The following is a 23,321-nucleotide window of genomic DNA, read 5'->3' as shown; positions in this document are numbered from 1 at the left end:
CACCCCCAGCCGTACCCCTACCACCCCCAGCAGTACCCCTACCCCCCCACACACAGCACCCCCCCCCCACACAGCACCCCCCCACACACAGCACCCCCCCCACACACAGTACCCCTACCCCCCCACAGCACCCCTACCCCCCACACACAGTATCCCTACCCCCCACAGCAGTACCCATACCCCGCCAGCAGTATCCCTACCCCCCACACAGTACCCCTACCCCCCAGCAGTACCCCTACCCCCCACAGCACCCGTCTCACACACACACACAGCACCCCACACACACACACAGCACCCCCAAACACACACACAGCACCCCCCTCACACACACACACACAGCACCCCCTCACACACACACAGCACCCCGTCTCACACCCATCTCACACACACAGCACCCCCCACACACACACGCACAGCACCCCCCAAACACACACACACAGCACCCCCCTCACACACACACACAGCACCCCCTCACACACACACAGCACCCCCCTCACACACACAGCACCCCCCTCACACACACACAGCACCCCCCCCCCACACACACACAGCACCCCCCCACACACACACACAGCACCCCCACACACACACACAGCACCCCCCCACACACACATCACCCCCCCCCCACACACACACAGCACCCCCCCACACACACAGCACCCCCCCACACACACACAACACCCCCCCACACACACACACACAGCACCCCTCATACACACACACACAGCACCCCTCATACACACACACACACACAGCACCCCTCATACACACACACACAGCACCCCTCATACACACACACACACAGCACCCCTCATACACACACACAGCACCCCTCATACACACACACACAGCACCCCTCATACACACATACAACACCCACCCCCACGCACCCCCACACACATGCACCCCCCACACACACGCACCCCCCCTCCCCCCACACACACACATGCACCCCCCCCACACACACACACGCCCCCCCACACACACACACACGCACCCCCCCCCACACACACACACGCAATTGCCGTGTTGGCACTTTAAGAAAAAAAAAGTTGGCATGTATTGCGGTTTGGGCACTCGGGCTCAAAAAGGTTCGCCATCACTGGTCTAGGGAATGTAACCCAGTCCATATACTTATCAATGACCCAGAACAATTCATAGATAGGTTTGGGAACTTATTTGGGTTCCAGATATATTTAACAGGTTTGGATCCTGGGACAATATTATTTATATGAATAGAGACCGATACCGTAGCATCCCAAACTCATCAGGTTTTCCATTCTTTTTATGAAGAGATGAGTGTGGAAAATAAGATCCCCCATAATGCGAAAAACGTATTTATAGATCTAGCCGAAAACATTGATGGTAGTCTTAATGTAACCAACTGCTATGTGTGTGGAGGTACTAACATGGGAGACCAATGGCCATGGGAAGCAAAGGAGGTAATGTATTCCGGTTCTGAGACAGTTGAACAGTTAATATCTTCTCAAGCCGATTATCAAATGAGTGTTAGAGGTAAATCTGAGTGGCGATTAAAGACCTCCATTATAGGTTATGTTTGCATAGCAAGAAAAGGAATAATGTTTAACACATCTGTAGGAGAACTAACTTGTCTAGGGCAAAAAGCTTATGATGATACTACAAAGAATACAACCTGGTGGTCGGCTTCAAATGTCTCAGAACCACCTAACCCGTTTGCAAGTTATACCAATTTAAAGGATGTGTGGTTTGACCTATCTGCTACATCTAGTTGGAAAACCCCAGCAAATTTGTACTGGATCTGTGGTAAGAAAGCCTATTCGGAGTTACCACAGGACTGGGAAGGGGCATGTGTATTAGGTATGCTCAAACCATCCTTCTTCTTGTTGCCAATTGAAACAGGAGAGACCTTGGGAGTTAAAGTTTATGATGTGAATCATAAAAAGAAGCTAGCATCCTTGAATGTAGGTAGCTGGGAAGATAATGAGTGGCACTGGCTACCTTAGCGCGCTTCATTGCCAATAGGAGGGATGTAATATGTGAGGGAACTGGTTAACAGCCAAACTGTATGCCCATGAAGTGTTATTGTATTCTAATACAGGGATTCAAGCCTCATTCTACCATTAGGCAATTATGGATTCCTCTGTAAAGCACATAGCCTTCTTACCAGGTAAACCAGTTGGGCTATTGATAAAGTCCTCCATTCACTTCCAGTGCAAATAGAAGGAGGTATATGTGGAAATTTCAATCTCAGCAACTGTTGTCTGCACATAGATGATGAAGGGCAGGCAGTGGCTGATCTCACAAGCCACATGGCTAAACTGACGCATGTACCGACTTAAGCCTGGAATGGGTACAATTCTAGTAGTTGGTTTGGAAGTAGGTACGAGCAGCTTGGAGGGATCAAGACATTGGTAGGAGGAGTCATGTTGATTATAGTGTGTCTATTTCTACCATGTTTGGTTCCATTGGTAATTAGGTCCATACAGAGTGTCATAGAGAGCACGACAGAAAGGAAAACAGCTGCGCATGTAATGGCTGTTTGCAAGTATGAACCCTTAGCCCAGAGAGAATATATTCAGAATGAGGAGTGCTGAAGGAATTTGTAATGATGCTAAGATGCTTACGAGGTCTGTTCTGATTCATGGCAACCTGAGGTGTAAGCAAACTATGGTTAAGTGATGCATCTGGAATTGTGAAATATCAGAAGCATCAAAGGGGGGAATGTGGTGGAATAAATTTACTAGGACAAGATTGCCATGTGGCATATGTATAAATGTTGGTGTATCAGTTAGTCAGTTACACGTAGCTAAGATACAATCAACACTGTATTGAGCAAGTGCAGGAATGTAGAAACTGAAAACACTTCCCCTCCTCCATTGTTCTGGGTGAGCCATGTGGTCTAACAGGTAAGGGAAGTTAGGCTTTGTTTATGTGGGTAGAGTTAACTATAGGAGGAGCTATATGTCTATATTATGCATTTACACAGTCAGTTCTGGGCTCAGATCTTGTTGTATTTTGGTGACATTAGTCCCTCTGAGCCCCGGTTGGTGAATCGAATAAAGAATCTCTTCCTTCCTGAAGAAACCTGTGTCCACTTCTCTGTGCTTGGCTTCCGTCAGTTTCTCCGGTATCATAGCCTCTATAAAATGTGCCGGTAAGGGCAAATCATTCACTCTAGTCCGAATCGTGGACTTATGTTTAGAGAATCTCATCTTGAATTTCTGACTTGTTTGCCCTACATATAGAAGGCTGCATGGGCAGCGGGTGATGAATCACATCACCCCGGATCATCGAATGACAAGAGACACAATTGTAACAAGGAAAATTACCTTGTTTCACATCAGATAAAGTGCCAGTAGACTCAGGAACCAAAGTTTTCACTAATTTATCTTTCAACGAGGTGCCTCTTTTATAGGCAAACATAGGTCTTTGGGAAAATTCCACAATGTTGGGATGACAATTTTTCGTAAGTCATCTGAATATCTCCCAAATTTGGATACAAATTTTAACCTCTTGTCATTCCGTTGTGATTTATGGGAGTGGAGTAAATCCTCTCTATCCTGATCCTTCACTTGGTTGAGTTGAGTATTAAGCAATGGTAAAGGGTAACCCCGTTCCATAAATCTGGTGGTCATCTCATCTAGACGCCTCTCAACAGTATCACTGTCAGATACAAGTCTCCGGACACGGGTGTATTGACTCTTAGGGAGGGCTTTGAATATAGCTGGAGGATGAGCACTAGAGAAATGGAGGAGTGTGTTCCTATCCATAGTCTTCCTATAGAGGTCGGTGACAAGCCTATCCTCATGTTTTTTAATCAAAATATCCAAAAATGGTATCACAACCAGATCATAAGTCATTGTAAATTTGATACTATCCGAGCATGTATTCAAGAAAGTAAAAAAGTCCTCAAGGGACTCCAATGTGCCACACCACAATAGCAGCACGTCATCAATATAACGCCACCACCTAGTGGCGAATTGTTGGAATAAGAAATGAGGATAAATCAATGTTTCTTCCATATCTGACATAAATATGCCAGCATATGTGGGTGCCACATTGGAGCCCATCGAGGTACCCTTCAACTGTAAAAATAATTGGTTTTGAAACAAGAAATAGTTACCTTTCATGACAATCTCTAGGAGCACCATCAGAAAGTTCAAGAAATAATCCTTAAATCATCCTTTTTTTCTTCTTGGATTATTGTACTGGGGTTGCTGGTCCTGCTCTGGAGCACCCTTGGCCGTTGGGACTGAGTGCGGTTCTCATCACTTACTCTGCTCTATTCTGCTCTTTGTCAGTGTGTATCATGGTCTCTGAGGACGGGGAACAGTCTCTATTCTGCTCTGTGTCAGTTTGTATCAGGGTCTCTGAGGACGGGGAACAGTCTCTATTCTGCTCTTTGTCAGTGTGTATCAGGGGCTTTGAGGACAGGTGTTAATCCATACCTGCCAAGTGACCCTATATAGGGGGAACAGTCTCTATTCTGCTCTTTGTCAGTAGTATCATGGTCTCTGAGGACGGAGAACAGTCTCTATTCTGCTCTGTGTCAGTGTGTATCAGGGTCTCTGAGGACGGGGAACAGTCCCTATTCTGCTCTGTGTCAGTATGTATCATGGTCTCTGAGGACAGGAGTCAATCCATATCTAACAAGTGACCCTATGTAGGGGGAACAGTCCCTATTCTGCTCTGTATCAGTATGTATCATGGTCTCTGAGGACAGGTGTCAATCCATATCTGCCAAGTGACCCTATGTAGGAGGAACAGTCCCGATTCTTCTCTGTGTCAGTGTGTATCAGGGATCCTTAGGATAGGTGTCAATCCATATCTGCCAAGTGACCCTATGTAGGGGGAACAGTCCCTATTCTGCTCTGTGTCAGTGTGTATCAGGGTCTCTGAGGACACGTGTCAATCCATATGTCAAGGTGTCAATTCATATCCATTGTGATCTAGGAATGTTAGGTGATTTATGCCCTTTATGGATTAAAACCAGACTCTGCATCAACTGTGTAATTTTCCATGGGAGTTTTGCCATGGATCCCCCTCCGGCATGCCACAGTCCAGGTGTTAGTCCCCTTGAAACAACTTTTCCATCACTTTTGTGGCCAGAAAGAGTCCCTGTGGGTTTTAAAATCCGCCTGCCCATTGAAGTCAATGGCGGTTCGCCAGGTTCTCCGGTTCGTGAACGTTTGCGGAAATTCACGTTCGCCATTCGCGAACCGAAAATTTCATGTTCGTGACATCACTACCCCTATTCATTATATGGTTTTGTGAGAGATAAAACCCACCATTTCCTCATATATGTATAGCTAAATAGTGTCACTGTCACCAAATAACTAAAGTAATATTTTTCTTACAATATCATTCGCATCCCCTTTAGCTGTAAATATTTATTTCAGATACTCCTGTTTATTAAAGGGTATAGATTCATTTTCTTTAGTGCTTCTCTAATGTCATTGTTCCTCAGGCTGTATATTATTGGATTAAGCATTGGGGTCACCACTATAAAAAACATAGACAGAATTTTGTTTGTCACCAACGATCTTTCATTAGTTGGAACTGTGTAAATGCTAGTGAGAGTCCCGTAGTATATGGAAACAACAGTCAGATGGGAGCTGCAGGTAGAGAAGGCTTTCTTTTTCCCACTAATTGATGGAATTTTAGCAACAGTGAGAACAATATAGATATATGACACAATTACAATCAAGAAAGGTGTAACAATGACAGGGACTGATAGGAATAGAGCTTCTACATGTATTATTAAGGTATCAGAACACGAAAGCTTTAAGAGTGGATCAATATCACAAAAGAAATGATCAATAATGTTAGGTCCACAAAATACCAGCTGAGTTATTGATATTGCTGTTAAAAGAGCCATAAGAAAGCCTAACAACCAACATATAACTATTAAGTTAATACAAAATGCATGGTTCATTATAGAGTTATATTGCAGGGGGTTACAGATGGCCAAATATCGGTCATAAGACATCACTGTTAACAGGAAACATTCGGAAGTTTCCAAAGCAACGAAAAAGTAGTACTGAGTTATACACACTTTAAGAGATATAATACCTCCTTCATGATTGATAATGGAAAGCATTTGAGGTGCAATATTTGTTGTCAACAAAATATCTGACATGGACATTTGAGTAAGAAAGAAATACATTGGAAAATGAAGGTGTCTGAAACATGACACCAACACGATGATGAGGAAATTTCCCGATATTGTCAAACAATAAACAACAAGAATTATAGAAAATAATAAATGCCTCATGCTGTGAAGGTGATGGAATCCCAATAGGATTATCTCAGTGACCATTGTGTGATTCTCCATATCTGTCGGGAGATAAAAGAAGAGTATTTCATCCCGTGACATGATTTCTAGCAGTGGGATATACCATATTTTACAATGTATATTAATTGGCATTACTACAATCTATCTGTATATCAGCAATAACCCATTTACCTTCCTGCCTGCTTCAACAATGGTCTTCTCTAGACTTGAGCATGGTGAGAATATTCTGTTCAGCCAAATAATTTTAATTTTGTTCAGAATGTCCGCTGCTTATTTATGTGGCTTTTGGTTTGGCTAAATAATGTCCATTTCCATGCTGGAAAACATTCAGACAAACCAAGAAGAGTTTAAGAATGGGTCATTCTGTCTACTGCAAAAAATCTACACATTATGTTAGGTATATATTTTACAATATACGGATTGGCCCAATTTGACAACGTTCTGGTTTGGTTCCTGATTCTACACTCTGCCAAGCCGAATCAATATCAAGACAAATTTTGGGTGTCTCAAAAAAATCACTCTAAAATGACAGAGGATATAATATATCACTATATAGTATATATAGTGTTTAGAAGACTACTTAACAATAAGTGAGCTAGCAAAAAAGACTATTTAGGACTTTGGGTGATATAAAGTTACATAAAAGATGCATTTCATGATGCGGAGTGAAAGAGTTATAGATTGTATGCATCGATCTTAAGAGATATGGAGCAGCCTTGGAAAAAAACATTTATAGGATGGATTTTATATTAAAAAGCTGCTGGGGTCATGATACTAGTTTCAGGAGATTGCTCAAATAAATTAAAGGTAAATGGCAGTGATAATAAAAGTAAATTACAGTTTTGTTTGTGCATGTGAGACAAAAGGTTGGAGACATTTTTAAAGTAGGCATCAATTAAATGGGTAACATTAAAGGGACACTCCAGGCACCCAGAAAACTTCTGCCCATAGGAGTGGTCTGGGTGCCAACTCCCACTACCCTTAACCCTGCAGGTGTAATTATTGCAGGTTTTTTATAAACTGCAATAATTACCTTGCAGGGTTATCTCCACCTCTAGTGGCTGTCTACTAGACAGCCACTAGAGGGCACTTCTGTGTCTCTAGCACAGATTTTCTGTGCTAGAGCATCGCTGGACATCCTCATGCTGTGTGAGGACCTCCAGCGTCGCTCAATTTCCCCATAGGAAAGCATTGAAAATAATTTTCAATAGTGATATATCGAACGGTTCGCTGGCGAATAATCCTGGCGAACATAGCGTGTTCGCGTTCACCGCGGCGGGCAAACATATTCGCGGTTCGATCCGCCCCCTATTCGTCATCATTGAGTAAACTTTGACCCTGTGCATCACAGTCAGCAGACACATTCCAGCCAATAAGCAGCAGACCCTCCCTCCCAGACTCTCCCACCTCCTGGACAGCATCCATTTTAAATTAATTCTGAAGCTGCATTCTTAGTGAGAGGAGGGAAAGTGTAGCTGCTGCTGATTTGATAGGGAAATCGATAGCTAGGCTAGTGTATTCAGTGTCCACTACAGTCCTGAAGGACTCATCTGTTCTCTGCTGTAAGGACAGCACCCCAAAAGGCTAGAACATCAGTCTGCTCTAGTCTGTCAACTTCTGCCAGTGCACAGTGCCACTCATATCTGGTGTCACAATAGCGTGCATTTAAAAACAAAAAAACTTTTTTCACTGTAATAGATTGAATAGCATTTAGTTGTCTGTAAGTGTCTGTGTGTCAGGCCTACAACGTGTACTCTGCCAACCTCTGCCACTGCACAGTGCCACTCATATCTGGTGTCACAATAGCGTGCATTTAAAAACTAAAAATCTTTTTTCCCTGTAATAGATTGAATAGCATTTAGTTGTCTGCAAGTGTCTGTGTGTCAGGCCTACAACGTGTACTCTGCCAACCTCTGCCAGTGCACAGTGCCACTCATATCTGGTGTCACAATAGCGTGCATTTAAAAACAAAAAAAGTTTTTGCCTGTAATCTAATATCTAATAGCAGTCAGTGTCCTTCAGGTGGGTGTCAGGCCTATAGCGTGTACTCTGCCAACCTCTGCCAGTGCACAGTGCCACTCATATCTGGTGTCACAATAGCGTGCATTTAAAAACAAAAAAACTTTTTTCACTGTAATAGATTGAATAGCAGTTAGTTGTCTGGAAGCGTCTGTGTGTCAGGCCTACAGCGTGTACTCTGCCAACCTTTGCCAGTGCACAGTGCCACTCATATCTGGTGTCACAATAGCGTGCATTTAAAAACAAAAAAAACTTTTTTCACTGTAATAGATTGAATAGCAGTTAGTTGTCTTCAAGCGTGTTTGTAAGGCCTACAGCGTGTACTCTGCCAACCTCTGCCAGTGCACAGTGCCCGTCATATCTGGTGTCACAATAGCGTGCATTTAAAAACAAAAAACTTTTTTCACTGTAATCGATTGAATAGCAGTTAGTTGTCTGCAAGCGTCTGTGTGTCAGGCCTACAGCGTGTACTCTGCCAACCTCTGCCAGTGCACAGTGCCACTCATATCTGGTGTCACAATAGCGTGCATTTAAATACAAAAAACTTTTTTCATTGTAATAGATTGAATAGCAGTTAGTTGTCTTCAAGCGTGTGTGTCAGGCCTACAGTGAGTACTCTGCCAACCTCTGCCACTGCACAGTGCCACTCATATCTGGTGTCAAAATAGCGTGCATTTAAAAACCCAAAAACTTTTTTCACTGTAATAGATTGAATAGCAGTTAGTTGTCTGCAGGCGTCTGTGTGTCAGGCCTACAGCATGTACTCTTCCAACCTCAGCCAGTGCACAGTGCCACTCATATCTGGTGTCACAATAGCTTGCATTTAAAAACAAAAAAACTTTTTTGACTGTTATAGATTTAATAGCAGTTAGTTGTCTTCAAGTGTGTGTGTCAGGCCTACAGCATCTACTCTGCCAACCTCTGCCAGTGCACAGTGCCACTCATATCTGGTGTCACAATAGCGTGCATTTAAAAACAAAAAAACTTTTTTCACTGTAATACATTGAATAGCAGTTAAATGTCTTCAAGCGTGTGTGTCAGGCCTACAGTGTGTACTCTGCCAAAATCTGCCACTGCACAGTGCCACTAATATCTGGTGTCAAAATAGCTTGCATTTAAAAACAAAAACACTTTTTTCATTGTAATAGATTGAATAGCAGTTAGTTGTCTGCAAGTGTCTGTGTGTCAGGCCTATAGCGTGTACTCTGACAAAATCTGCCACTGCACAGTGCCACTCATATCTGGTGTCACAATAGCATGCATTTAAAAACCCAAAAACTTTTTTCACTGTAATAGATTGAATAGCAGTTAGTTGTCTGCAAGCGTCTGTGTGTCAGGCCTATAGCGTGTACTCTGCCAACCTCTGCCAGTGCACAGTGCCACTCATATCTGGTGTCACAATAGCTTGCATTTAAAAACAAAAAAACTTTTTTCACTTTAATAGATTGGATAGCAGTTAGTTGTCTTCAAACGTGTGTGTCAGGACTACAGCGTGTACTCTGCCAACCTCTGCCAGTGCACAGTGCCACTCATATCTGTTGTTACAGTAGCTTGCACGCATAGTACCACGAATCCAAAAAAAAAATGACAGGCAGAGGCAGGCCACCCCGCATGGGCCGTCGTGGTCGTGGTGCTGTAATTCCCTTTGGCCCTAGAATAATGCCCAGTGTTCAGATGCCACATACACTGAACTTGAAAAGTTCTGAGGTCCTAGTTGACTGGCTAACACAGGACACCCAATCTTCTACAGCTTCCGCTTGGAACCTTGATGCACCATCCTCCTCCAGCTTAGCTTCGGGCACCTCTCAAGTTACTACTCACCCGCCTGCCGCCACCACCAACACTTGCACCACAGCCGCTTCACTTTATCTGTCAGAGGAGTTATTTACACATCCGTTTGAAGAAATGAGTGATGCGCAACCATTATTGCCAGAGGATGTAGATAGCAGGGATATGTCTCAGTCAGGCAGCATTACACACATGGACGTACGGTGTGATGATGATGATGTTGTACCCACTGCTGCTTCCTTTGTTGAGTTGTCAGATACAAGTGAAGCGGTTGATGATGACGATGTGTCCATGGATGTCACGTGGGTGCCCGCTCGGCAAGAAGAAGAACAGGGCGAAAGTTCAGATGGGGAGACAGAGAGGAGGAGGAGACGAGTTGGAATCAGGGGGAGGTCGTCGCAAGGAGCTAGTGGCACAGTCAGACAGCATGCATCAGCACCCGGGGTCAGCCCGACAGCACGCCAATCAACGCATGCTGTGTCCACCACCAGAATGCCGTCATTCCAGAGCTCAGTAGTGTGGCATTTTTTTTGTGTGTCTGCCTCTGACAACAGTAATGCCATTTGCAACCTCTGCCAAAAGAAACTGAGTCATGGGAAGTCCAACACCCGCCTAGGTACAACTGCTTTGCGTAGGCACATGATCGCACATCACAAATGCCTATGGGATCAACACATGAGTACAAGCAGCACACAAACTCAAAGCCGCCATCCTCCTCCTGGTCCAGCATCTTCAGCCACGTAACCACTGCTGTCCTCCTTGCCCCCTCTCAACCATCCGCCACTCTGTCTCTTGCCTTGAGCAGTTCCTGCTCATCTGCCCACAGTCAGGTGTCTGTCAAGGACATGTTTGAGCGTAAGAAGCCAATGTCAGAAAGTCACCCCCATGCCCGGCGTCTGACAGCTGACTTGTCTGAACTATTAGCCCACCAGCTATTACCATACAAGCTGGTGGAGTCTGAGGCGTTCAAAAAATTTGTAGCTATTGGGACACTGCAGTGGAAGGTACTCGGGCGAAATTTCTTTGCACAAAAGGCAATCCCCAACCTGTACTCGATTGTGCAAAAGGAAGTAATGGCATTTCTGGCACACAGTGCTGGGGCAAGGGTCCAATGGTGGGAGATCACATCCTTAGAACAATATTTAGCATCTAATATCATCCCTAGAGGCCTTAGAATTTTAAAAACTCCTGCGTATGGCATGGAAGACAAGACATTAACAGATGAATGGTTTAAGGCCAGTGATGATTGTTCAAGAAGATATATCCAAAGTTTGATTGAATTCCAAAAGAGATCATTAAAAAACATAGAAAATGAAATTCAACTTTTGGAAAAAGAGATAGTTTCACATAAAGATGTTAGAGTTGTGGATGACAATTACAAAATTTTAAAAGATAAAATAAAAACAGTGGATGATAGAATTTCTAATACTAAAGCAAGCAAATTTAGGAGAGATCAAATTGATTATAAAGAAGGAAAAATTAGAAATTGGTCCAAAAATAGGAGAGAAAAAGGAGAACAAAGGGTTTATGTACAAAAAACTGCTCCACAGTTAACCTCTGAACCCTATAAACATCAAAGTACAGATACTAAGGGGAATACCTTTAGAGAAGATAATAAAAATAGAAATAAACATAAAATGAGCAACTCAGATAAAAATTGTGAAGTTCATAGTCTTCCAAAAAACCTCTCCCCAGTTTTTTTAGACAAGGGGCAAAACCAAAAGAAAGAAAGTATTCTAAGTACAAAAAACAGATTCCAATTACTAAGCTCCCCAAAAAAGAAACGCCCTCATATGGAACTAGAGGATCTAGACGACTCACTTCTCTCAGTAACCATACACTCACCATAAATAAAAATCCATCGGGAATCTTTAACATATCAGGTGTAGATTTAACCACACAGGAATTAACATTATTAGAAAAAGGTTTAAAATTCGCTCCGACTGCTGGGATAAAACCTTTTGACCTCTTTTTGGATAACCAAAAATTTCTAAAGAAGCTAACAATAAAACGTTTTTTTGAAAAACGTAATTTGACTAAAACAAATGAGACTTTTCCGCTTACGCATATAGATACTACAGATATATCCGAATGTCCCTTAGAGGACTGTCCCAATGTTTTTTCATCCTTGAAAAGAAGGTCTAATTTCTATCCATCGCATGAAAAAGGAAAGTATTTGGAGTTATTTAGTGATTTAGTCCAGAATGACCTCGATAGAATCCATTGGAAACATAGCGACTCTAAATACAATTTAACCAATAGAGAAAGACAGGCTCTCAATCAACTTAAAAAGAATCATAATTTAGTCATAAAAGAGGCCGATAAAGGGGGGGGGGAACGGTCATTATGAGTAGAACATACTATATGCAGGAAGCCTATAGAATTCTAGAGGATGAGTCCACCTACAAAAAACTTGTACAAAACCCCACCAAGTCCTTTTTGGAGGATCTTAGAGCTTTACTCCAAATAGGTCTCGACCAAGGGATCATTTCTTCCAAAGAATTTCAGTATATCTTTAATCCAACATGCAAAATAGCGATTTTTTATTTCCTTCCTAAGATCCACAAGTGTTTGACGACCCCTCCAGGTCGGCCAATCATTAGTGGGATCAATTCATTATCTTGCAACCTTTCCGAATATGTGGATTTTTTCCTTAAACCTTTTGTTTCTTTATGTCCTTCCTTTATAAAAGACACCACTCATATTCTTCAAACTTTACAATCTTTTACTTGGAAATCTTCCTATATACTAGCCACGGTGGATGTTACCTCCCTGTACTCCAATATCCCCCATATTAAGGGTTTGGAGGTTATCAGGGACGTTCTAATCCAACAACATACTTTAAGTTCAAAACAAGTTGATTTTTTGGTGTCTTGCATTCATTTTGTTTTAACCAAGAACTTTTTTTGGTTTGACTCGAATTTTTATTTGCAGCAGTGTGGCGTCGCCATGGGGACGAGGTTTGCCCCCAGTTTTGCGAACTTATATGTATCCCATTGGGAGGATTCATGCATCCAATTGGGACCACATCCGGGGGGTAGCCTCGTCCTATGGCGACGCTACATTGATGACGTACTCATTATCTGGGAAGGAGAGGAACAAGGCCTGAAGAAATTTATTGATACCATCAATTTAAATCAATACAACCTAAACTTTACTTTTAATATTAGTACTACCACCATAGATTTTTTGGACCTAACTCTATACATAGAAAATGAGATTCTCCATACTAAAACTTTCTTTAAGAAGACCGATTGTAATACCGCTATAAAAAAGACTAGTTTACACCATCCAATATGGCTCAATAATGTCCCAAAGGGCCAAATAACTAGAATGAGGAGGAATTGTTCTAATGTGCAGATGTTCGAAGAACAATCAAAAATAATACAAAACAGATATGTCGAAAAAGGTTATAATGCAGATCAAATAGAAAAAGATATTATAAAAATAAAAAATAGAGAACGTGCAGAATTTTTAATGGATAAAGATAAAAATAAGAATAAAACCATAGGATGTAAAAATCTAATTATTGACGGCCATAGGGAGTTTGCCTTCATCACGAAGTATAGTGTGGCGAAACCAACCTCGCCACTGGGCCCTGGAGAAGCCTGTTTGCTAGCCTCCTACCTACTGACTATGGCCCCTGGGTTATTTGGGGCATATTGTACTGTATATTGCTGCTACTGGCCCTTTTAACAGCATCTATGGACATATTGGGACTTTTGGGACTACTGTCCCTTTAAGACTGTGAAGCATATTCTATTGTACTGCCTGTATATTGTATATGTATTTATGTATGCAGTTAACCTGAGTTATATATATATGCAGCCTTCATCTGATTGTTCGGTAGAATCACTCCATTCCTTGTATTGAGGAAACTACCGAACAACCAGACCACCCAGGACTAAGTGTGCCTCCAATTACCGTTTGCAACAATGTTGCAAACGGGTAATTGGCAATCAGTGCAGTGTGGTCTTTGTCCTCTGGGTGGCCGCCATTCAGGAAACTAACACGTGGCGGCGGCCATCTTAAACTACCGAACAGCGGTGTTTTGCCGTCGAGTGTCTGGAACTAAAATCGGACACTTGACTAGGCAAACACCGCTGAGACCTCCATACTTCCAGAAATTCGTATGGAAACTACCGAATGACCCGCCGTTCGGTAGAAAGAACCCCATAAACAAGGGAATTCATTCAAACCCTCTCCAGGCTCTATAACACAGGCAATTCGCCTGTTTTCATTCCCTTGTTTGTGACCGACCGCAGGGCCAAAATGCATGGAACTGTTTTCGGATACTTTACCCATGCGGTCGGTCAAATCTTTGGAACCCCATATCTCACGAACCATTCATCCGAATTACTTGAATTTTGGACATGTTGTCCCCCTGAATAAGGGCTATCCAGCGATGCTGGATTTAAAGGTGTACCCCCGGGTTTTGGGGTACATCCAGAACTTGGCTGAAAAAGTGTACCGGAGGGGAGGGGATGTGTGGGCTGAACCATGTATGTGATTGGTTATTTTATGCCTCCCCCTGGGTGTGGCCTGTATGTGGATTAGTGTAATAAAAGCCAGGCTGGATGAGCCAGTCCAGAGTTCCTGTTTTAACCTCAAAGTGATGTGTCGTCTCATTATTGGGGGAAGGATTTATTGTATGCTGTTCCAGTTGACTGCTAGGAGTACAAGCCTATTCGTATGGTTCCTATTCAATGGTCTACAGCATTCATACGCTTGGGAGAATTTAAAGGTTTCTTGGATTCGGTGATTATGGTGTCTGCCAGAGTGCTTGGAGTCCTCAGGAAGCACTAGGAGCATCCTTTAACGGAGGTACCAAGTCGGGGTGCCAGGTGATCCGTTACATATAGTTCTCAGGCCAAGAAAATAGAAAAAATCCTTAAAAGGCATTGGGCCATCTTGAAAAAAGATGACATCTTAGGAGATAAGATACCAGAAAAACCTGTAGTCATATACAGAAAAGCAGACAATTTAAAAAATAAATTAGCACCTAGTCTTTTACCAAATTTGTTAAAAAGTCCAAAATTGAATTTTCTCCAGTCACAAAAGACGCCAGGCTTCCATAAATGTGGGGCATGTTCCACATGCACCCACCAAAAAAGAAGGACCATATCCTTTACAGGATCTTACACTAACCAAACATATAACATAAAGAAATTTGTACACTGCACATCCACATATGTAATTTATCTTTTACAATGTGGATGTGGTGCCCAGTTTGTGGGTAGGACCATCAGAACTTTGCATACTCGCCTTCGAGAACACTTTAACAATATTAGGACACATAAGGTGGAGCATAGTGTCCCTAATCACTGCAACTCCTGTAGTATGTTTCAATGGTCGACGTTCGTCGCCATTGGAATAGATCAGGTCACAACAAATTGGAGAGGAGGAAGTAAAACTAATGACCTAGCTAAGAAAGAAGCTTTTTGGATCTACATTTTAAACACTTTAAATATGGGCCTCAATCAGGATATTGATTTAGGGGGGCTTTTGTAGTCTATATAATACAGTGATTCTTTTGAGACATTTTTAGTTTTTTAGGGTATATTGGTTTTATGCATCTAGTATGATTATTATTTTGTATTTTCTTTGTATTTTATTACGTCAGTTTTTTTGGGTGTATTTGTGGCACTTATATATTTGTATTTTTATTTATTATGTATGGTTTACTGATTGTTTTTTTCTTGTTCTTGTTTCTTATTTTTTTCTTATTTTTATCATTATTTTTATTTTTATCCTTTTTGATTTTATTTATTTCCGTTCCCCCCTGTTTTTTGGGCTTGAGCCCATACAGTCTTTATATGTTCCATTAGTCTTCCGTGGTTCCGCCCTGGGCGCTCGTCTTTTCGTTGCAACCTTTTGGTTGCCGGAATTGCCGTGCATTCCACGCTGGAACGTGGAAGCGTTTTTAGTCTCAAGTGATAGGACGGCAAGCGTTCCATAGTGGAACGCGGAAATAGCTCTTCCTTACACAGACGGCCGGAACACGTCATCACGTCCGGCCAATCAACAACCGGCACAAACGAAACCCGGAAGTATGTTCTCCGGTTCGCGGCAAAATGAAAGATCTTGGAGCCCTATATAAAGAAAGGACTATGTGAACGTTACTACATATCCCTGAAGAAGTCTAGAAGACGAAACGCGTTGGATACCAGCTAGAGACTTTTTATGTTTTTGGCTTTTCTTTTTATTGTTCATTTTACCACAGAGGGATTTCGTTTCTCCTGGGTACCACTTGTTTAGTGGAGACAAGCTGCTTTTACCTTTTATTGATGTAAGTGCATTTTGTACTAATAAATTCTCTTTTTACTACAATACTGCTCTATATATCTTTTTGCCTTTGAGGATTGGAGGTCTTTGCATATGCTGCTATACCACATCGCATACCCATCCTGAAGGAAACGCCGTTTTGTATATATACCCTTTGGAAGGGAGACAGGCGCAGATCTCCAGTATAATCTTGTAAGTTCTCTACCTCCGGGTCTGAACCACTCACTATTGTACATACTTCACCATTGTGTGATTTTTTTATACATTTTAGATATCCTGGAAATTGTTGTGTTATTCTATACACAGGTTGTATTTTTATGATATTTGCTCTGCTACCCCTTTAATCTGTACTGTCACTTGTTGGTGTAGTACAGATTTTCTCCTTTGTTACTATATATTAGGTGTATGTGAACATAGAAGCGTCTGTATGGACGAGAAAGCGTTTAGTTGGAACAGGAGCAGAAAGTACAGGTGATTTAATGAGAGCCGTCTTGAGCTGTTGGAAGGTCTGTTCACACTCTGGGGCCCATACTACTATCTTGGGGAGGTTTTTACGTTTTAGATCTGTGAGAGGTTTAGCTAGGGTGCTGTAATTAGCTATGAATTTCCTGTAGTGGGTACCCAGGAATGCAAGGACCTGGGTTTTAGTGCGGGGGGTTGGCCACTTGGCGACTGCCTCTATTTTAGCGGGTTCTGGTTTCTGTAGCCCGCACCAGACTCTGTGCCCTAAGTATTGAACTTCTGCCATTCCTATATGGCACTTACTGGGCTTTAGGGTCAGTCAGGCCTCCCTAATCCGGTCTAGTACGGCTCCTATGTGGGTCAGGTGTTCGCACCAGGAGCAGCTAAAATGGCTATATCATCAAAGTAGGCACAGGCATACTCCTGAAACCCATCCAGTAGCCAAACTACCATCCTCTGAAAGGTAGCCGGGGCTTTCTTCATCCCGAATGGCATGACCTTAAACTGATACAGGCCAAATGGGGTGACAAATGCCAACTTGGGGATGGCGTCCTCGGCTAATGGAATTTGCCAGTACCCCTTGCACAGATCTATTGTGGTGAGGTACTGGCCTCTGGCCATTTTGTCTAGGAGCTCATCTATCCGGGGCATAGGGTAGGTGTCTGAGGTTGTTTTAGCGTTTAGCCTCCGGTAGTCCACACAGAAACGGGTCATGCGTCCCGTTTCGGTACTAGTACTACTGGGGAGGCCCAGGGGTTGTCAGAGTGTTCTATCACCCCTAACTGCAGCATTTCCTCAATTTCTTTGCGCATATTTTCTTTAACTGCTTCGGGTATGCGATAGGCGGTTTGGCGTAGGGGGGTCTGGTCTAGGGATTCAACTTTGTGAGTGGTTAACGGAGTGTACCCAGGTAGGTTGCAAAATGTGGCCCCCTTGTCCTGGATTAGTCTTTGGACCTGGGTTCGCTCCTGGGGGTCTAACCGTTCTCCTAACTGTACTTCTCCCAGGTCTCCGCTCTAGACCTCTTGGTCTAGGAGATCTGGGAGTGGCAAATTATCATAATATTCAGTGGCAGGTGCACAGATCGTGGTTACCTCTTCCGTGCGCTCGTGGTATGGCTTGAGCATGTTCACATGGAGCATGCGCTTGCCTCCCGTGCCTGTGACCGGACCGATCACATAGGTGGTATCACAAACCTGCTCTACCACCTTGTATGGGCCCTGCCAGGAAGCCTGCAGCTTGTCCTTGTGGACGGGTCGCAAAATTAGCACCTTTTGCTCCACCTTAAAGCTGCGGTCCCTGGCTCCCTTATCGCACCATCTGTGCTTCCTGTGTTGGGCCGCCTGGAGGTTGTCGCGTACATTCTGGGTCAGCATCTCCAGGCGGTCCCTAAACTCTAGCACATAGGGTACGATGGGGGTGCCGCTAACTGTCTCATCTCCCTCCCTGTGTTCCCTAATTAAATCTAGGGGGCACCTCACTCACCTCCCAAATAATAGTTCGAAAGGAGAGAACCCAGTGGATTCCTGAGGTACTTCCCTATAGGCAAACATCAAGTGGGGTAGGAACCTTTCCCAGTCTTTCTGAGTGTCTATGAATGTACGGATCGTCTGTTTAAGTGTTCCGTTAAACCGTTCACAGAGCACATTGGACTGGGGGTGATAAGCAGAGTTCAGCATTTGCTGAACCCCACATATCTTCCAGAGTTGTTGTGCGACTTCGGCGGTAAACTGGGTGCCCCTATCCGAAATAATTTCCTTGGGAAATCCCACCCGGGAAAATATTCACATCAGGGCATCCGCTACCGTCTCTGCGTGCACATTAGTCAAAGCTATTGCTTCTGGGTACCTGGTGGCATAGTCCACCACGGTCAGTACATATTTCTTGCCGGAGTGGCTGGGCTTGGATAGGGGTCCTATAATATCTACCGCTACCCTACTGAACGGTTCCTCAATTATGGGAAGAGAACGGAGCCGGGCTATGCATCGGTCTCCCCTCTTCCCTACGCTCTGGCAGGTATCACAGTTCTGGCAGTATTGCCTGACGTCCTGTGAGATACCTGGCCAGAAGAAGTTCTGGGTCAGCCTGTGCTTAGTACGGCTGATCCCTAAGTGCAGAGACAGGGGAATGTCGTGGGCGATGCGTAATAACTCCAGTCTATATTTTCTCGGCACTAGCAATTGCTTTATGGGTAAGGGAATGGATCCGGACACTATTTTTTCTGCGTGCCGGTACAGCAGCCCCTTGTCCCAGGTGTACCTTTCCCCTTCTAATCCTGCCTGGTCTTCATTAATACGATCTTTGTAGATCTGCAGGGAGGGATCTAGGGCCACTTCAGAACCGAGTTCTAGGGCGGATGTCCAGGGCGTGACATTGGGCATGGGGGGTACATTGCTTACCTGAGCCTCAGAGTGGTTAGGTGGAGCTGTGGTGCGGGCCTGCTGCCGGGTCACAACTGGATATGCCTCTTGTACTGTGGTTTGAGGAACAAAAGCTGAAGTCAGCTCACCCAGGTCGTTGCCCAAAATAACGTCAGCGGGTAGGTCCTGCATCATCACCACCTCCACATTTCCGTGCCCCGCTCCCCAATTCAAATGTACCTTGGCAGTGGGTACTTTATAAATGGCTCCCCCTGCCACCCGTACAGCAACACAGTCTCCAGTTAGGTGGACCGACCAAGCATCTTTTTCCATCTCCCGGTTCCTAAAGTCAATGCCATATACACGTCCCCTGATAGGGGACGTAACAGGGATTAAACTGATAAGAATAGTACTACTTAACACACCACTCCTATCTGGTGGCACATTAGATTGCATGCGCAGTGACCCAAATTTGAAGAAGGAGGACCGACCAAGCATCTTTTTCCATCTCCCGGTTCCTAAAATCGATGCCATATACACGTCCCCTGATAGGGGACGTAACAAGGATTAAACTGATAAGAATAGTACTACTTAACACACCACTCCTATCTGGTGGCACATTAGATTGCATGCGCAGTCACCCAAATTTGAAGAAGGAGGACCGACTAAGCATCTTTTTTAATCTCCCGGTTCCTAAAATCGATGCCATATACACGTCTCCTGATAGAGGACATAACAGGGATTAAACTGATAGGAATAGTACTACTTAACACACATTATAATAATGCAGAGAGAGGCAATGCAGAGAGAGGAGTCTGAAGAAGAGGAGTCAGAGGAGGAAGGTGGCTTTGAGGAGTTGGAAGACCAAACACAGCAGGCGTCCCAGGGGGCTTGTTGTCACCTTTCGGGGACCCTTGGTGTTGTACGTGGCTGGGTGGAGGAAGAGACCTTCAATGACAACGACATCACTAATTTTCAATGCTTTCCTATGGGAAGCTCTAATGCGCATTACGTCTCCCCATCCGGTGGGCGGGATCAGTCTCGCCAACCGGCCAACGTAATTCAGAGGAGGAGCGGCGGCGGAGGAAGCAGCAGCGACGTGGGACATGTCGCTGCCTCTGGGAAGTCACTGAAGGGGTTTTCACCCCTTCAGCAACTGGGGATGGGAGTTGGGAGGGAGAGGGGACCTGCAGTGCTAGGAAAACGGATTGTTTTCCTGGCACTGGAGTTTCCCTTTAAGGAGAGAAGATATTGTGCAGTATATTAAAATCACAAATAACACAGATTAGGTTACTATTGATCATGAATAGGATCAATAGTAACATAATCTCCCTCCTAAAACTGCAAGAACAAGAGGAAAGTAAGGAACCTTGTTAATCTTAGTCGCCATAGATGAATCAAACCAATAAAAGGAAAATATCTTACAGATGAATTCTCTCAGTCATCTATGCTTTCAGTTCAGCTACTCTGCCCTTAACCCCTTCAGGATGGGTGATGGACGAGGTCCGTCATCTAGTGGAGACCCTTAACGATGGGTGATGGACCTCGCCTATCACGCGTTAAAATTAACCCCAGATCACGGCGATCGCGGTGATCGCGGGGTTAACTGTGCTCCGGTCTGCCTCTGTATTAGAGGCCATCTGTATTAGAGGCAGACCGGCAGCACCCGATCAGGCTGCCCCTGCAGCAGTGCTCGTTCTGACAGGCTGTCAGAGCGAGCACATATGCTGCATAAACTTACCTTCCGCCTCCCTGCACTTCCGGGTTCTGTGTGAAGTGCAGGGAGACGGATCAGACCTGATCTTGTCCCTGTTAAAAAAAAGTTAATTTAAAATCCCACCCCCCTTTACCCATTTTAATAAAAAAAATTAACCCCTTCCCTGCCAATTGATCACTGACTACAGTGAACAATTGGCAGGGTTTACATTTAACTGTGATCTGCTTTTTTTTTTTTTTTTAACCCCGGAGGCTCAACTTTTATTTTTTGTAACCCTCAGGGGTTAATTTTATTTAATGAAATAATTTAAATATATTAAAATCATATATTTAGCTAGCTGGGGTAGGTTGAAGTTAGTGGGGAATTTGGTGTTAGGCTAGCTAGGGGTTAACGTTAAAAAACGTTTTTTAAAAAAGTTTAAAAAATGTTTTAATAACATTTTGAAAAAAGTTAAAAAAAAATCCCACCCTCCTTTACCCAGTTCTAATAAAAAATTAACCCATTCCCTGCAAGTTGATCACTACTTACAGTGATCAAAATACAGATCACATTATTATACTGATTTTTTTTTTGTAACCCTCAGGTGTTCAATTTATTTAATTAACTAATTTAAATATTTTAAAATGATATATTTTGCTACCTGGGGTGGTGGGAGTTATAGGAAATTGGGAAATTTACCGTTAGTGCTGCTTACTGCTAAATAGGGGTTAATGGTAAAAAAAAAGCTTATAAAAATTTTAATTCTGTAAAAAAAACAAGTTTTAAGGAAGTTTAGGAATGTTTTAAAAAAATTAATAAGCAAAAAAAGTTTAAAAACTAGTTTAAAAAAGTCTTAAAAAGGGGGGCGGAGCTTGACCGCCGAGCCGGACAGTCGCAACTGACATGGGCTCCGGCCGAGCGGGCACGATCCGGGGCCAAAACGGCGACCACTTCACTCAAAACCACTCGGGGGTGCGCCACCCACATCGGGGGTGCCCTCCTGAACCCAGCGAGACCACTCCGGAACCCGTAAAGGCTGGGAATGCGGAGAAACAAATGTGGCCTACTGAGGCTGAAACCGGGGAGAGGAGGTCGCTCTCTCTGGCACAAAAGCCACTAAGCGACATCTCTGCCAACTATCCCCCCCTTTGGACCGGCGGGGGATATCCCGGTCCACACTGGAAGCAGGCAGGCGACCCAGACAAAAGCCTAACCGGGGAAGCTGCCCCACAGAATGAACCCATAATGGTGGCTCGACGCAAACATAGAAAGCAGAGCACACACACCCTGCCACCCATATCACCTCTGGAGACCCTCGATTACCTCTGCGCAAGCTTCAGGTATGCCCTGCAGAAGAGGGGTGCTACCTCTCGGCAAGCAGAGAGAATGGTGACCTTGTGGATCCGGCCCGCAGCATGACGGAGCTACTACAGACAGACACCACGAGGCTCCAAAATGGCTGCCCAACTGGGCAGATACAAGCGGGCCCAGAGGCGGAAAACGGCGGGAGGCCTATCGGGTGCAGTCTCCTACCTGCAAATGAAACCAACCGGACCTGCAAATCAACTGCTGCAAACAGGAGACTCACATGATCCACCTCTCAGCATACAGAACAGCTTACACCGATCCCACGCACGAGCCAAGACGACCCAAGCGGTTGTACAGCAGTTGACTCCACGACACACCATCGGAGTTAACCCCCGAAGCAGCATCAACAAACTAGGGGGCGACAAGATGCCACGAAAACCCTTACAGCTGGAATATGTGGAAACCGCCGGGGCATCGACTAGACACAGTATGGGACTGAATTCCCGGGCGCACCCCCCCCCCCCCGACTGCCATCGTACACAGCAAGTAGAGGGGAAACAAGGCTCTCACTAAACTACTGAACACTATCTTTGGGCAATAAGTAGTACTATGCTTTGAATAGCCATTTATTTCGTAGTAATTTCATTATTGCTTCGAGCAATGTACCTTAACCAGTTTAGTTTTACTATTGTACTGAATGCAATCTGTCACCCACTTATACAATCCTCCCGATCTAGCAATTTATAACGTTGCAAATCGCGCATATTGTTGTGGCACGCTCAGCCCGCATTTAGTCAGTGCTCCCCTGCACTTACCCCCCACCTGCCTTGCATAGACCACGACAGCGGTATAACCCCAGTGGACAGATATACGCTTGTTTACTTAATTGTTTATCATACACATTAATCTATATGTCTATCGCTTCACAAACGTGACTATTAACTAACAACACATGTATGTATGTTTTAGCTAGTTTCAGCAAGTACAACATATTGTCTTACCGTGCTTTTCCATCACTTAGTCAAAATCTCTTGAAACTACTGTATAGCTACGCTTATAACACATACCATGTACCTCCTATTATATGCTCTCCCTTTTTTCTAATTCGCATTTTATAAGCATTTTA

At 43.9% G+C, this 23,321-nt stretch overlaps 1 protein-coding gene across 1 annotated transcript; it reads right to left on the bottom strand.

Moving 5' to 3' along the window:
- Positions 1–5,377: 5,377 nt before the first annotated feature.
- Positions 5,378–6,316, bottom strand: LOC134602005 (olfactory receptor 11L1-like). The gene has a single exon (XM_063446508.1). It carries the CDS (start codon positions 6,314–6,316, stop codon positions 5,378–5,380), a length of 939 nt encoding a protein of 312 aa, XP_063302578.1.
- Positions 6,317–23,321: the final 17,005 nt, after the last annotated feature.

This window comes from Pelobates fuscus, chromosome 3 (genome assembly GCF_036172605.1).
Source record: "Pelobates fuscus isolate aPelFus1 chromosome 3, aPelFus1.pri, whole genome shotgun sequence".
Taxonomy (NCBI): Eukaryota; Metazoa; Chordata; class Amphibia; order Anura; family Pelobatidae; genus Pelobates; species Pelobates fuscus.
The sequence above is the reverse complement of the archived record's forward strand: the minus strand, read 5'-3'. Positions and strand labels throughout refer to the sequence as shown.